Source organism: Urtica dioica, chromosome 7 (assembly GCF_054948205.1).
Source record: "Urtica dioica subsp. dioica isolate 48M chromosome 7, U.dioica_male_clone48M_v1_H2, whole genome shotgun sequence".
In the NCBI taxonomy this organism is placed as follows: Eukaryota; Viridiplantae; Streptophyta; class Magnoliopsida; order Rosales; family Urticaceae; genus Urtica; species Urtica dioica.
Genome location: NC_142762.1, coordinates 35636465 through 35652180, shown reverse-complemented (window position 1 = coordinate 35652180; position 15716 = coordinate 35636465). Strand labels below are relative to the sequence as shown.

The window sequence follows — 15716 nt, the reverse complement described above, 5'->3', positions numbered from 1 at the left end:
AACGTAGACTTCTTCTACTTTGTCGCCCAATGCTCGGATGCCGTTGACAATCGCCGTCAACTTCATGGCAAAGTCATCCACTGACTCGCCATTTTTCATGCGAAGCACCTCGAATTCACTCTTCAAGGTTTGGACCTTCGCCTCCTTGACGCGCTCCGCGCCCATGTGCATCGTCTTGAGCATCTCCCACGCCTCCTTGGCCGAGTCCTTCTCCGCCAACGTTAGGAGTAAATCTTCCGGGACTCCTTGATAGATGGCGGCGAGAGCCAATCTATCCGTTTGTTCGTCAACTTCGTCATGCTCGATAGCATTCCACACACCTTGAGCTTGCAAGTTGACCCGCATCTTGATCGACCATGCACCGTAGTTGCTCCGTGTGAGCAACGGATATTGAAGCGTCATGACTCGCTCTCTCCCGCCCTTTTGCATCGCTACATCTGCAATGACCCGGCTCGGCGACGGCATTTGCTTCGGCATCTTGGCGCTCTGATACCACTTGTTGAATATGGTCCCTAAATAAACATCAAAATATAGAAGAAAGAAAAATAATGGAGAAGAAAAAAAACAAAGTCGGGAAGAATTGTGATTCAATTCATTTTCATAAGAGTTAATGAAATAGCAAAATGCATTACATATATATAGGAAATAAAACATGTACGTTATCCACTAATTAACCCACGATATCCCTAACCACTAACAGATACCACACTAACACGTACAACAACTAACTCCTATTTTTACGTTTGACTAACTCCACTATTCGCATTCACTAAGGAAATCATAACGTCTACAATTTTTTTTTAAAACAAAATATCATAATAATCTAGATTAAAGCTAACATCCTCGTTATCGACGAATACGTGTTGTTATGTATTCATCCGTCGAAATCACTTGTTGTTTGAGAGTAACTGAAGGGGTGATTAAAATATGTATGTGGTCAACTGTGAAAGCATGGTGGCCTAGTCGCATAAGTTAAGTTTCATATATTTTCTAAGACTGGTCGTTATCGACCGTGTTATTGGTGGTCCAGAATCTCCAGATGACTCTTTTTCTTTTTCTTTTTCTTTTTTGTCTCTCTATTTTCGAGTCGAGTGTGATTGTTCACTCACTGTAGGGTTATTACAGCTGTGTTTTCTTTTCTTTTTTTTTCTTCTCTCTTTTTTTGTTTTTTGCTTGAAAGGGTTGCAGCTACATGAAAATGGTCTGTACTTACTAAAAGACAGAAATTGTGTAAGATTATTAAGGTGACAAAATAATTGGTCTTTCGAATAATGTGGCAAACGATTGAGCGAGGTCCACTCATCGATTTTGAAATATTAGAGAATATTTTTATGGGTGATCCAGTTTTGTACATGACATGAGTCGCGGGCAAGTTGAAGTCAACCACACGAGCCATCGCCATTTGGTCGGGTCGGATCAGATCGGTCCCGGCCGGGCCGGATTGGATTGGGTTGGGCTAGGGCCTACTCCTAATTTTTTACTTCCAAATTTTATCTTTTATTTTATAAATTTTAATAATATTTAATTTAGTATCATGGGTGAATATTGTAACCGAGCCTTAAACAACCATAACGTGCACGTGCATGGCACTAATGTCAGCGCTTTAAAAGGCTCAAATGGTTGTAATTGATCATTAAGGCACAATAAGTCTTTGTCGAGTATCAATATTGAAGGCTTAAAACCGTTGTATACCACTTCTTAAAGGAGGAGGAGTATCTCATTCAGATACATCGAATAAAGAGTTCATAAGTTTTCCTCTGCTCAAGAAATTGTAGTCCTTTTTTCCTTTGTAGTCTCGGTGATAGAATTTTGGCCATTCTTCGTGTATACCAGTTGAAGTTTCCATCTGATTTTCTTCTTTGTTACTTAATTTGTTACTTTGTTTTCATTTATTGTCTACAATTATTTTCGTTGATAATATTTTATTTGCAATTTATATATTATTTACTCTGGGTATATTATTCTTAATACTACTTCACTAAAAAAAAAAAAAAAAATTGGGCAAGTTAAAATTTTCAGTTCAATTTAATACAATTTTAAGAATTTACTCTGAATTAGCGTTGTATATAGATATATAATTTCTTTTTTGAATACTTTTGTTAAAAACTTTGCTGGTTTTCAATTTGACTTTTAGATTAATGTTGTAAATCATGAATGAATAGTAGAACCGATTCATAATAAATTATAACAAGTATAGTAACTATATTGTCTTCATAAATTTATTATTATAATTAATGTTATAGAACACACATGTATTATTGATATCAAATCTTCGAAAACTCATTCCTCTTAAAAAGACGAGGCTTACTCACAACAAGAGACGGTTGGCCTTGAAAATCGATACAAGTGCTAATTGTGAATAATAATAATAATAATAATGTTAACGTAAAAAAAAAACTTGAGGACAAAAAGGGAGTTTAGAAAAAAATTGGTGGTTCGATCGAGGACGGCCCAGAATGCCATATTGGATCAGAGGGGCACCGGCCCGTAATCCTCCCACTGCCGAAAGCGGGAAGTTGTCGCTGCTCTGTGAAACCAGCCTCACGCGTTGCCCTCCGCTCCAGGGGCCACGTCATCTGGGCCTTCGCCCAAACCACGTGGCCCAACTTCCGGCTTGGAACGGGCGGACCAGAATAAAGCCCATCTCTGAACCGACACTCTGGGCCGAACCAATGTCCCACCAACTTATTGCCCCCACGTGGGTCACAAGCTCACGTTACTAAGCTCGGCGATTGTCATACTTCTGAAATCAGTATATAAAGTGTTGTGGATTGAATATTGTTTAGCGATGTGGGACTATTTGTTTTCCCCGAAGCCTTTGAAAATTTGAAGTGTACCAATGAGCTTTTTTTTTTATTTCTTAAACTTCTATTTTCCGAATTTCAAGTTGTGGTTAAAAGCAACGACCGAATTTGAAACCAAGAGTTGAATATTTCTTTGTAATCGCAAGTGATGTGACGGGGATATTCAAGAAAACATTGATGGTAAAAAGTTGAAACATTCCTTCTTTGTAGTTGCTGGTGTTTTTCAATCTGGGATCAAATTTTGGTTGTAGGATTCATATTTTCTGTTTTCAGATACTGATCTCAATATGATAGTACATAGATAGATACGTATGATAAATAGTCTTCAAATTCAAGTTAAAACTTTTTCATAGAGTACCTTTTCAACTTGGCTGTCTTACAAGTCTAACCTTTTGTAATCTTCTAGTTTTTATCACGAAATTATTGTGTTTAGTTGCGTAGTAAAACTGAGTTGTTATAAGTTGAAAAATGGTTTTTCTTATGTCTAACGGCCTAAAATCAAGTAAATCAAAGATTTAAGATGTTTTTTTTTTCCTACACCATTAATCAACACAATATTACAAAAAATATATAATATTTTCATATAATCATTGATAGTCATCGCAAACCATCGCAAATATGAGGAAACATTCTGCCGAGCTGCGTATGTGAAAACGTGAAAGTGAAAAGAAAAAAAAAGGGGGAACAACATGAAAGAGAAACAAAAGAAAAAGAAATGGTTGAGAAAAAAATAATAATAAAGGAATACTGGTCGAAGGTAGTTGGGGAAACATTTATTTATTTCACTTAAGTTTAGTACTAGATGTGTCATATTTGAGTTTTGATCTCTTTTTTTGGTAAGTGACAGGAAAATAATATTATTGCTGTCAATATCTCACTCTCTCTCTCTCTCTCTCTACATACACACATATACATATGTACAATAAACAATATATACAGTAATTGTATTTGAAATGATGATTGTTAATGTGTCTGTATAGCACGAACAAAATAACTTCCTAAAAAAAGCACAAACAAGAAGAATAAAACATGAACAAAAGGAGTCGACTTCTCAGATACACCACCAGTCTCAAGGTGGCTATTGGAAGGTAATGGAAATTCCATTTCCAATAAGCCACCTTCCATTGCTTATTGGAAATGGAATTTCCATTAGACAAATTGGTGCCTTCTATTGTTTAACGGAAGTGGAATTTCCGTTAGGGTTAATGGAAATATGGATTTCCGTTAATTTCCATTAAGAAATTGAAAAAAATCAAAAAACAAATTTAATTGGTAAATGAAATGGACTAAACTGTTAAAAATGTTAAAAGAATGTACTAATATGTAAAATGAATTTCAACTCCATAATAACTTTTAAAAAAAAAGTAAAAACATTACAACAAGATTATGAGTCAAAAATTACAATAAGACTACATTTAGTCATGTTTTGAAAGTTTATATCAAAGTTATCAACAAAATCAATATTCATAATTAAATGTGCCTTGAAAATTCGAATTGAAAATTAAAACTATATAATATAAATAATACTTATAATAGAAAATTAAAACTATTTATTAACAACTTAACTATATAAATTGTGTGTATTTATAGTGTAAAATAAAAGAGGGATGAAAGTGTAAAAAATGGTATTAATTTTGAGCCTCAACGGTAATAAATGGCCAAATTGTTTCAGCCGTTGATGCCCAAAATTAATAAATCCAGTGGTTGAGATTGGCCAAATTTTGTCCCTCTATTAGTTCACATTTAAACGGTATAATTGGTTTTGTTTTCTTCCGTGTGCCAATCTGCCACTTCCAACCAACACAACATGGAAAATTGTTTACCATTATCGTGTCATACGGTACACACCTCTTCCGCGAGGCACAAATTAGTGATGGAATTCCTTCCTTCCATAGAGTTCCGTGCCGATTGGCCTGCTTGAACCACCACCAAAATCCGACGTCGTAACACTCAAAAGAACTAGAAAGTGCAGTCATGCGTCCTCAGCTGCAAAACGCGATGGTGCGTGGGACTCTTTCTCATCAGGGACAACAACAAGAAGTCGTCATTCTCTCCGCTGGAAGCCCCAACATAATCTTCAAACAATGAACTCATCCATTGCTTTCCAGAGCCTCAACCACCACCATCGACACCGGAGAAAGAGGAACACCACCATCGTCAATGGAAATCTGTGGCGACAATCTATTACATATTGTCTGAGAGCTCAAAATACCCAATCAAAAATAATTTCCCTGAGAAAATCTTCGGAGAGCGTGTTGATGTTTTGGGCTCTCAGACAATGAATCAGGTAAATTGGATTCAACCAACAATGGATTCAAAAAGCGAAGGGTTTCGAAATTTTCAGGATTAAGATTGCAAAGATACAATTGGTGTTTTACTTTTCCTACTTTTATTATAGACAGAATGAGTGTTATGACACAAAATACGATATTGAGGGGGTAAAGATTGAGATTTTATATTATAATAAGAACGTTATAACAAAGAGTGTAGTTCAGGGGGGCAAATACGTCATTATAAGAAGAAATAATTTCAACAATTTGAACAACATAAAGTGGAAATAGTTGAAAGTAATCGTTTTTCGTACTTTTTTCAATATTAACCGTTGAACTTTATAATTTTCATAAATAATTGTTTAAATTTTTGAAGTGTCCATTTTACTCTTAATAACTGTTAACCAGATTTCAATATATCAACATTTTGAACCAGATTTTAATAACAGTTAACTAGATTTCAATAATAAGTAACCATATTTGAATAACAGTTAACCAGTTTTCAATAGTTGTTGACAAGATTTTAATAACAGTTAACTATATTTCAATAAATGTTGACTAGATTTTAATAACAGTTAGTTAGATTGCAATAACAGTTAACCATATTTCAATAAATATTGATCAAATTTCAATAATTGTTGATCAGGTTTCAATAATTGTTGATCAGATTTGGAACACAAGAGTATTTTTGTCCGAAAAAAGAGAGATTATTGTCGAAATATTTTAATAATATAAGTGAGATATGAAAGTAACACATGTTTTGAGCTAGTTATGTAATTTTTCCAAACATAAAAGGGTTGGTATCGTACCAATGGCCCAGCCCAGTCCACGCAAAATGAGTCTCCTCTCTCTCTTTCTCAGCCTAGAGCTACAATCAAAGGACCTTTCTTTTTCCTTCGGCAAAACATCGAGAACTCAACAATCATGGCTGTCACCAAGGACCAGTTGCTTTCACGTCTACAGGTTCGCTTACCCTATTCGCTCTCTTACCAATCAACTCTGGTTTTTTTTTTTTTTTTTTTTTTTTTCTTAAGATTCCGTTCGAGAACATTTCTGATTAACTTCGATACCTTAATTGAATAGTGTATTCGTGGTCAGCCTAGAAGAATCCCATGAATTGGCATAGAATCACTCCTTTACGAAAGGAAACCTTAATTGAATATATTATTTTGGGTGTTTGGCCTAATCAAGACACGATTCTTACTTTCACGCTGTTTGACTGGCCAATATCTTTTGGCAATGCTCTACATTACATATACACGAAGCGAGCAAGTTTTTTTAGGGTTCTTATCGTTAACGATGATGCGACTCTTGTGAATTGATGCCCAAGCACAATACTCAACGAGGCAAAAAAAAAAAAAAAAAGGCAAAATAATTATCACAATTCAGCCATCTTTTTTTTTAATTTTTTATGTTTAAGAGGTGTTTGCTTGAAACTGACATTTTCCTGTTGAACTAATTGTGCAGGAGCTTCAAATTGAGTACTCAAAGTACGAGCATCCTGTTGTTTTGACGGTCGAAGCTCAGGTAAGAGACTCATAAGATAGAGAATTTTGGCTATCTTTTACTCTTTTTTTTTGTTTTTTTTTTTGCATTATCAGGCCAAGTATGTTGGTGATGTCGGTGCCGCTTTGAGTAAGAATTTGTTTCTCAAGGCAAGTTAAATCTTTCCATTTGATGTAATGCAGTTTTTATACTTTACTTTACATTAGCGTTAATCTATATTTTTGAAAAGTAAAATATATTTTCTGAACTATGCCTTCTGTTCGGTGTGTGTAGGACAAGAAAAATAGATTGTATATTGTTTCGGCTTTTGCTGATACTAAAGTGGACCTGAAAGGTGTGTGCTGTGTACACATTTTCTTTTGGGTAGTTATTGTCTCATTTATTTTTAATGGGAATTGAATGCGGTGTCAAAACTGAGCAGTCTTATCTGTAAGGCTCGGGCTGGGAAAAGGAGGCGTTAGAATGGCTCCAGAAGAAGCACTTGGAGAGATACTTCAGGTTGGTTGTGCTTTCCAAGACGTTTACTTTTTTTTTTTTTTTTTTTTTTTTTTTTTTTGCATTTCATACATACATATATATATATATATATATATATATATATATATATCCAACTGGTGTCGCCTTTCACTACGCTTCGCGTGGCATCTCTATCGAAAGACAGGCCAATGTGGAAAGAAAAAAAATATTGAAGTGTTGGTCTCGAATTAGATTGTGATATCTATAGAAACAATGTGGATTCAGTTTTATTTGTATTTTTTTACGATACTAGAAAAAGATAAATAATACTCTGAACCTTGGTTTCCCTATGTTTGCAAGGTGTCAGTGGGTTGTGTCACACCGTTTGCCTTGGTGAACGAATCAGCAAGGTATTTCTCTTCTTTATTCACTTTCTGACCCTAGGCTCTGTTAAAGCTATTCACTTGAATCATTTGATCCGAATCCGTTTTCCGATGGATCACACCAATAATTACATATTGGCCTTTCTTTGTGTTATTTTACGATTTATTTCATACACATTAAGTATTGTTTGTTCTCCTTTGCTATCAAGAAATGTGTCTCTATTGTTGGACCAACGGTTTAAAAGCCACGAGCGTTGTCTTTTCCACCCATTATCAAATGATACGACGATCTGTAAGTGAAAGAGAAGATTCCGAACGAATAATATAGTAGTATACTCTTTACTTTTTCTCTCTTCTTTGGGGCTCATACCTTCATCATTTGTTGCTTTTTAAGCGCTCAATTCGTCTGGTCTCGACAAGTTTCTTGTATCAATTGGAAGAGAACCATCATATGTGGACTTGGAGGTAAATATGATAAACTCTTCAATCAGAATGTAACATTCAAATGAGTATCGGAAAAACTTACACAAAATACTCTTGTGTGTCTCTTTGCAGGCCAATCCTTCTGTTGGGAAAGACCAACCTCCCGATCTCGCTGTATTGGTACCGTCTAGCTCAACACCTCTGTCTGATACCCCACAAGATTCGAACTCTTCAAAAGCTCCTCCCGAGGATAAAGCCTCTACGGCTGTCAAGTCTGCCAAAGTCACCGGTAAAACTATAGTTACATCCACGTGAAAAATTATCGGCTTGGAAATGTTTTGAGTTTGTTTTATTCGGTGTCTGGTCTTCAATGTAGCAATTGCGTCTAAGCTAGCGCCTAGCCCGCAAAATGTCAAGAATAAACCTGTCAAAGGGTCGTCCAATCCCTCGGGCTCCATTACAAACGTTGAGAGTTTTGTTGAAGAGATATTGAATAAAACGTCTACATTGGTGCTCTCACAGGTAATGTAATTTTTTATTTAATTTTTATAGCTTGAAAATAGCCTGAGTGTAGTGATATTGGCGAATTGGGTTTTTCATACAAGTTGTGTCGCACAGATAACGGAAGAGGCTATTAAGCAGCACGGAGCGGATCTCGGGATGGTGTTGTCAAATGAGATCAAAGGCCGTCTTGCTTCGGAGTTAAACAGCACCACTGTAAGTACTTAATGTTAGACCCCTAAAGGCAATTAGCTGCTTACTTATTTAGTTATGTTTTTTTTTTTATTCGTTTTAGTTATATTTCAGTATATCAGGAAAATAGTAATTCACTCTATTTAGTTCGTTTTTTTATTTAATTATATTTTCGAATGGTGAGTTGAGTATATCAATACGATTGCTGTTTGTGTTATCTTGGGTTGTATCATACTGTGTACTTTTAAAAACCTAAGAAACAACTCATGTTTTTTCCACTTGCTCTTTGGATAAGATCAAATGAAAGTAATGACTTCGATAGAAAAATGCATAGATTATACTAAATAAACGAACAAATGTTAAAATTCATACTACGTTTTGCAGATGACATTTAAAAATGCAGCGTACACAGAAGGGTTTCATGCCGGTGTTCAACATCGCCCAAAGCCCACGTACTGACTGATGAGCTGTTCAGTTATAGAAACCGGTATTTTGTTTGATTTGGACTAATTTAGTGTTTACATAGTACATCGTCTCAAAATATCAATGGTCTGTTCATGTTTCTTGTCCATGGTTCAGTTTTTTGGTTGGGTTAGACAATTGTTCTCTGATATTCTCGGGACTAACACATCATTGTAAACTGGTCTCTACTTCGCCTCAGCTTCAATTAGCTCATTTTTGCTTAAATATGTTTGCGATGAAACACTTAAGTCTAATTGGTTAGTCGTCAAAAACTGTACCGGTCGCTGAGTTGTGTCTAGGTAATTTCTGAAGTCAGAATATCCGCTCAAGAAATGGTCTTTTGGAATCTCAAGAGGCTTAACTCATGGAATAATAGGTACAATCATTAATCGGTAACTTTCACGTACACTTACATGAGTTCAGGTGGTTGATTGGCCTGGTTTTCGTTGTGTGACTTGTCTTCAACAAAAAGAAAAATGTTCTTTTAATAGGAAGCTAATTGCACTTAATAACTAATCTACTCAGGCCATCTGTTTTCATAGTGTATGATCAAATATTAGAACCTTGCGTAATTGTGTGGTTTTGGAAAGGAAAAAAAAAGTGCTTTACATGTTTGTGTTCAGGAATTCGTTCTAGACATTTTTGAAAAGATGTTGTGAGTGCCTGAGTGAAATATTTGCTTTTACATCTGCTAAGGTGAAGTTGTCACTTGCGTGTTCGTTGAGAGTTATTTAGTTGGACCAATTATAATATATGATTGCTTTTTTCCGTTCCATCGTTTCATGCACGAGCTAGTCGATTAAGTTACGTAATAGAGGGAATAATATTAGACTGTTATTGATGAATTCTTCTGCCTGGAGCAAGCATGTTATTGAGATTAGAGATTAGAGAGAGATTAAGGTTGCTAGTTGTGAGTTTGCCATCATCAATGAAATGTTAAATTTGTTGGGTTAGCTGTTGTAGGGGAATAGGTTGGTGAAATTGGTGTCGTGGGTTTCATTATGATTAAATTAAATTTTATTTAATACATGCGTTTTGTCACTCCAATCGTTCCTTATTGAATCGCTGTTTTTTTTTTTTTTTTTTTTTTTTTTTTTTTTTTTTTTCATTTAGTGATTTAAAATCGGTCAATTCGGTACTCTAAATCTCTTGTGGGTTCGATGCTCAAATTCACACTTAATTGTTAGGACATGTACGCTTGCGGTTGTGCCCACCAGTTTTCATCTAGCACATACCATTGTTCCTTTACATGATTCTAGCACAAAAACTTTCAATTTAATACGCTCCTTCATCCGCAAAATCACCTATCTGTCTTCACGTGTTTGATTTGACCATAGTGTTTCTTCATATAACCTTTTACCTTGTGTTCCTGTTAATAAGCTAATACGGCAATAATAAGCTTCACATATGTGAGGAAGAATAAGAAATGGTAGTTCGGATATTAGCTCTATTTTGTCACTTCAGAGGAAACAATCTGATGGGTGAGAGGACATACTCATCCTAATATTTTAATTAGACATTGTAGTCTAGGAGAGCACTTACCCTCTTTCGAAAGGACATGTGGCTCTTTGTACCTCATTTCATCATCAACACCAATTTTCACCTACACAAACGCTGTCAGATTTATTGCCGAATTGCAAAGTTCTATCATAGCCTCCTAGTAAATGTTGCAAGTCCCGTTTCAACACCAACAGGTGTTGATTTCTATTACGATGCGATGGTACTTGTGCGCCAGGCTGATGAGTGTGAGCGTACACGACTGAAGGGACGAGTAGCTCTCGTCGGTGCCGCCGCACTTGACCGGCCATACCCCGCAACAACAATTTCAACCCTAGCGAAAGTCTCGACCATCGGAGCAGCAACATGCAATATGTTCAAGAGGCTCACGGAGATCGAGTATGTTGCCAAACGAGCTTGTAGTATGCTTCCTATGCGACGATAAATTCACACCGGGGTTGTAAAAATCCGTCGATCCAAGTACTCATGGTAGAGGAATGGTACGCGACACCGAGCTATGAGGAAGAGCGCTATGTTGATGACACGATGAAGGAGAATATCCACCTTGACCATATTGAAATCTCTCTGCTATCAGACCGCATGACTAACATCGAGCCAAACCATCAAGCTGCTAGGCTCCATTAATGAGCATGATGTACATGTGCTCGTGGATTGCAGTGCCACACGTAACTTCCTATCTGCCCTCATCGTTCATGCACTCGGAATTTTATTGACACAGAATTTTATTGTCACTTTAAGGCATCCAGGTGCAAGACTTGTATCGGCAATGTAGAGAGTAGCAGGACTTGTCGTGGAATTTTATTGTCACTTCAAGGGCATCCACCTGCATGACGATTTTCTTCTGCTAGATTTGGGGAATATCGACTTCATCTTGGGGATGAAGTGACTGAACTAGAAGCTTCTACAGATGGAGTTTCGGATGGGAGCGGAGACTATCATACTTCAGGGCGACCCGAGTCTATGCCATGTACTGGTGTCGATGAAATCCATGGCGTGAAACGTCTCCGAGGTCGGCGATAGGATTCTCATGGAAGCTCTAACCCTATCGCCAAACCACACTAGTGTACCGCCAAAAGCTACTGGCCACCGTCGCTATGCACCTACTCTTCCACGTCTCCCAACTACGATTGGCAATCAGCGACTGTACCCTTTCAGCGATCTTGACAGAAGACATGGAGATCAACCTCAAGCCAGCGGCAATCCTAGAGCGAAGAAAAGAGCTCGACGGACAAGATAAGACTCCTAAAAACGTGGATAGGGCGACAATGAAGCTGGCTTCCCACCTTGGGGACAAGGTGGATTTCGAGGTTGCGCGTAATGATAGACATGTGCTTTTTTATCATGCTTTATTAGGATTCGAGTAGATTAATTATGTTTTGAGGATTATTATGTTATTTTCTTATTTATTAGGGGTTTAATTGGGTAATTAGAAATAAGCCATGGCTATAAATAGCCATCGGCCACTTTAGGTTTAGGTCAAGTTTTGATTAGCCATCCTGGTATTAAAGCTTCCGGGGAGAGTTTCATGTCTTACTCTTTAAGAAAATACCAACCCTATTGTGTTTTTCAGATTCATTCAATAAAATCATCATGGGAACGCCACGTTCCGGTGATTTCCAAATTTTTTTTGTCCTTTTTTATATTTAATTGTTCATGATCCTGTCAGTAATCCGAGTAACTCTCTCTCTCTCTCTCTCTCTCTCTCTCTCTCTCTCTCTCATAACTAGCTGGTGAGACAACTCAACATATAAAGAACGCTCTTTTGAATGGTAACTTGCAAGGAGCATACATGACTTGACCTCATGACTCAACACCTATCCTTTCACGATCAAAACTATCCATCTCTTGTGTTCGATCGAAAAAGTCCAATACAAGCAAGTTCTATGGGACGTGATTTGGGAAGCTAAAAACAACCCTTCTTCAATTTGGGTCAACTAGCTCCAAGGTTGTGTTGAGTTGTGGAGCTTAATTTTTCGGATTGTCTTGTGTGTAATTTTTACTCTTTGCAACTAAATTGTTTTTTGAGTTGGTCAAATTTGGGGCTAAAATCGTAACAGGTTTGGTCTTTTCTCTTCGCGAAAATCACCACTCAAACTTAGCTCCTTGCAATTATCTATGCAAACAATTCAATCATAAGTAGCAGCAATTCTCATGCCGAAGAAATCAATACAACAAATACTGGAAACAGCCTAAACATTTGTCGTGGTTGTTAGGTCCAAAGTCGTAGATATTTGTGAAACAGCAGCGACATTAGCCGCAACAAATGTCGAGGATGTTGCCCCGTTGATTTTTAGCAACAGTCTCAACTTTTCGCGGCTAATTTTTGCCGTGACAATTAAGCCGCAATAAGTCGATGTTGTTGTCGAGGCAAATAAATACCAAAATATATCCCGCGCGAAAGCTTCCCGTTTTTCGCGCGCCTTTTTCCCACTCATTTTTTTCCCGGGAAAGTTTCTTCCCTCCTTTTCTCTTCTCTTTTAGGACCTTCTCATACTCTTCGAGAGCCACGACCACGACCACCGCCGCCGCCACCATATCCACCACACCTTGCAGAGGTGTCTTTCCCTGTATCTCCATCCTTAGATTGCATGTACCACCACCAGAGTACCCATTGTTGTTTCCATACGAGTTCTCGTTGTTGTTCGACTCGCAATGGAATCCACGTCCGCCACGTCCGACGTGACCACCACCACGGCTATATTCACTCCTGGCCTCATATTCACCGTACAAATCACATAATAAAGTTATGAAATCACAATTGTGTAATTCACTACAACGATCAAAGTTACACCCTTTCAAGGAGTCAAGGTAAATAGAAAATGTAATATTATATATCACTACACAATTATCCAATATAATCACAATAAGCATAGAGGAAAAAAAAAAAAACTAAACCTCTGCTAAACAAGAAAAATACAAATACGAGTACTCTTCATAGCATGGCACTATCCTTCTGATTCTCTATCGTACGTAAACATATAACAAACAAGCTCATAAAACATAAAGCAGCCGACACAATTTATATAAAAAAAGTACAACACATAATAAAATCAATCTACAACGGAAACCTAGAACTACACAAGATACTACGCACGAAGAGAAAACGAATATAAAAAAAAATCAATAAGTAAATATTATCAAACCATAAACCCTAAAAAAAAAGCACAATCCTTATAATCTATTTCTTGGGAAAGAAACCAAATACCAGACGAAGTAAATAAGAATGAAAATCAGATACTGACCGACTTGATTGAGATGGAGAGGCTTCGAGAAAAGCAGAGCCGCCTGAGATTGAGACTTTTGGCCACAACAGCAGCTTCAACGGCCATAGATTCAACCAGCGCCCTAAGATAGAGAGACTAACGGACACACACTCAATTGCAGTGGCTCGGGACATGGCTGATGATGACAGCGAGCCTACAAAAAACTATCACGATTACTTAACCAAATTATTAGAAAACATATAAGACTCAGAGCCACACCAATCTCAGCAAAAATGGTGGGAACGGGAAACTTTGTGAAGTCATAAGCTTCTTCCACCCAGGATAAATATTCCTTCCAATTCTTTTGACTGCTCGGAAGGTGCTCCACAACCTTTATAACATCCGAATGAGCGGCAACGTAATACCAACCACACTGATAGAGACTGATATTGAAACCATAGAAGAAAGAAAAATTCTTGAGCTGAGGAGATTCTTCATAGAATTTGGCCCACAGTGCGGTCATCCCGATAAACGTTGGGAACCAATTGGGCGGTGCACACTTGAGCCGTTTGAGAAATTGTGCAATCAAAGAATGCACGGGTAACCCTCCGATTATTTTCAAAATAGACTTGTTAAAAGCAACTTTTCTGGGAGGGGGGAGCAAGCTCTCTCATGAGCCAGGGGAACGGTCAACACGATGTACTTTGGAACCTTAAACTCTCGGCAAATGTTGTCAAGGTACCGATCAGAGACCCGAGGTGTCTAGTGCGTGGCCGACCATTGCCTTCTTTTTTTCTCTTGAAATACTCTTCCTATGAACTCCCTGGAGGGATATCCACCCCAAAAGTGCAGCCGCTAGTCCCGACTGGCTCAGAATTGAAATCCGAAGCCTGGGTACATTCTGTTTTCACGAACGGGGTGGCAGATGAAGACCCAAGCTCCAAGCTCGGGACTGGATCCTCAGTCCTCTCCACGATCTAGCATCTAAGTCGGAAGATATCTCTTCCCTACACAATAGCGAGGAAGGATCAAAATCCTATCCTAAAGTTTCTTATTCTCGGACTCGGAAAGCTCAGGAGGCCGGTGATAAACTTTAGATAAAACAATCGCGAAAATTGGCTGAGCTCAGCCGATCTCTGGTACATGATACTAGTCCGTATCACAAAAAAAGGAACATCATTCCCAGAAGGAAAGACAACGTACTCGGGATCTGGTTCCGTCCTTCAAACCACTCGAGAATCAAATTTCAAGTCCGGACGCTAAAAACCCCCATTTCCTAATAAATTCGTACCGAAAACTAAAAACCCTAAGAGCTAAGAAACATAAAGGTCCGAGCATCCCAAAAATACAATACGCGAAAAATTACATAAACCCCTAAAAATTAGCAAAAACGAACATGCATTGAACTCACAATTAATTACAATCGCCGAGAATCTTACCATAATGAAATTTCGGCGGAAAAGGCTGTGAAATTCACGGGAATCGCCAAAAGCATGTCCGAGAAGTCGAAAAGACAAAAGAAGCACTGAAAATACGAAGAGAAAGCAAAAATGAATTCAAAATTCGAAAAAGGCTATTTATACCAAAATCAACGGACAAGATGAAGCGTGTCCAAGAAGCTTCTGAATCAAATGGCGGAGGTGAAAAATCATGTTGATTCAATAGCAAAATACAACCATAACGACGCCGCATCAATAACTCAACCGAACAAGGGTCAGAGCAAAATGTTCTCGAAACGTACCGAGAATAAAAATAGTAAAAGTGGTCGAGGTATAATTAATTAAATTGAAGATCTTATCATATAGTTCCTTACCATTTTTACAAAAATACTAAGAAATTGGAAGACTGTTGTTACTCATATAATTTTCACAGTATGAGCACGAGCTCAGAGGCACTGAGAACGGAAGGAATCCAGCACCAAGCCCGAGTCAAATAGGCCCGAGGGCTCACTAGGGATAAGGTACGACCTGTTCATAAGTTAAAAACGAACCCTATCAA

At 37.6% G+C, this 15716-nt stretch overlaps 1 protein-coding gene and 1 non-coding gene across 3 annotated transcripts; one reads left to right on the top strand and one right to left on the bottom strand.

Annotated features, from left to right (window-relative positions):
• Positions 1-2424: 2424 nt before the first annotated feature.
• LOC149391109 (signal recognition particle RNA) lies at positions 2425-2730 on the bottom strand. The gene has a single exon (XR_016300432.1).
• A 3177-nt stretch (positions 2731-5907) lies between these two features.
• On the top strand, positions 5908-9238 carry LOC149391108 (YbaK/aminoacyl-tRNA synthetase-associated domain-containing protein). 2 transcript variants are annotated; one of them, XR_016300323.1, is made up of 12 exons: positions 5908-6037; positions 6542-6601; positions 6676-6729; positions 6854-6914; positions 7002-7078; positions 7397-7446; positions 7629-7711; positions 7814-7884; positions 7975-8131; positions 8219-8364; positions 8448-8559; positions 8920-9238. XR_016300323.1 is itself a non-coding variant. In XM_089621210.1 (12 exons), exons 1-12 carry the CDS (start codon positions 5999-6001, stop codon positions 8992-8994), a joined length of 972 nt encoding a protein of 323 aa, XP_089477336.1. In that variant the 5' UTR covers positions 5908-5998; the 3' UTR covers positions 8995-9238. The 2 variants fall into 2 exon arrangements, 1 of the variants encoding a protein (XP_089477336.1); XM_089621210.1 differs by having other exon boundaries at positions 8461-8559.
• Positions 9239-15716: the final 6478 nt, after the last annotated feature.

Coding starts and splice junctions, on each gene's coding strand:
- LOC149391108 (XM_089621210.1), top strand. CDS start 5,999: ATGGCTGTCACCAAGGACCAGTTGCTTTCACGTCTACAG. Junction 6,730..6,853: donor GTAAGAATTTGTTTCTCAAG/GCAAGTTAAATC, acceptor CGGTGTGTGTAG/GACAAGAAAAATAGATTGTA. Junction 7,079..7,396: donor CACTTGGAGAGATACTTCAG/GTTGGTTGTGCT, acceptor TATGTTTGCAAG/GTGTCAGTGGGTTGTGTCAC.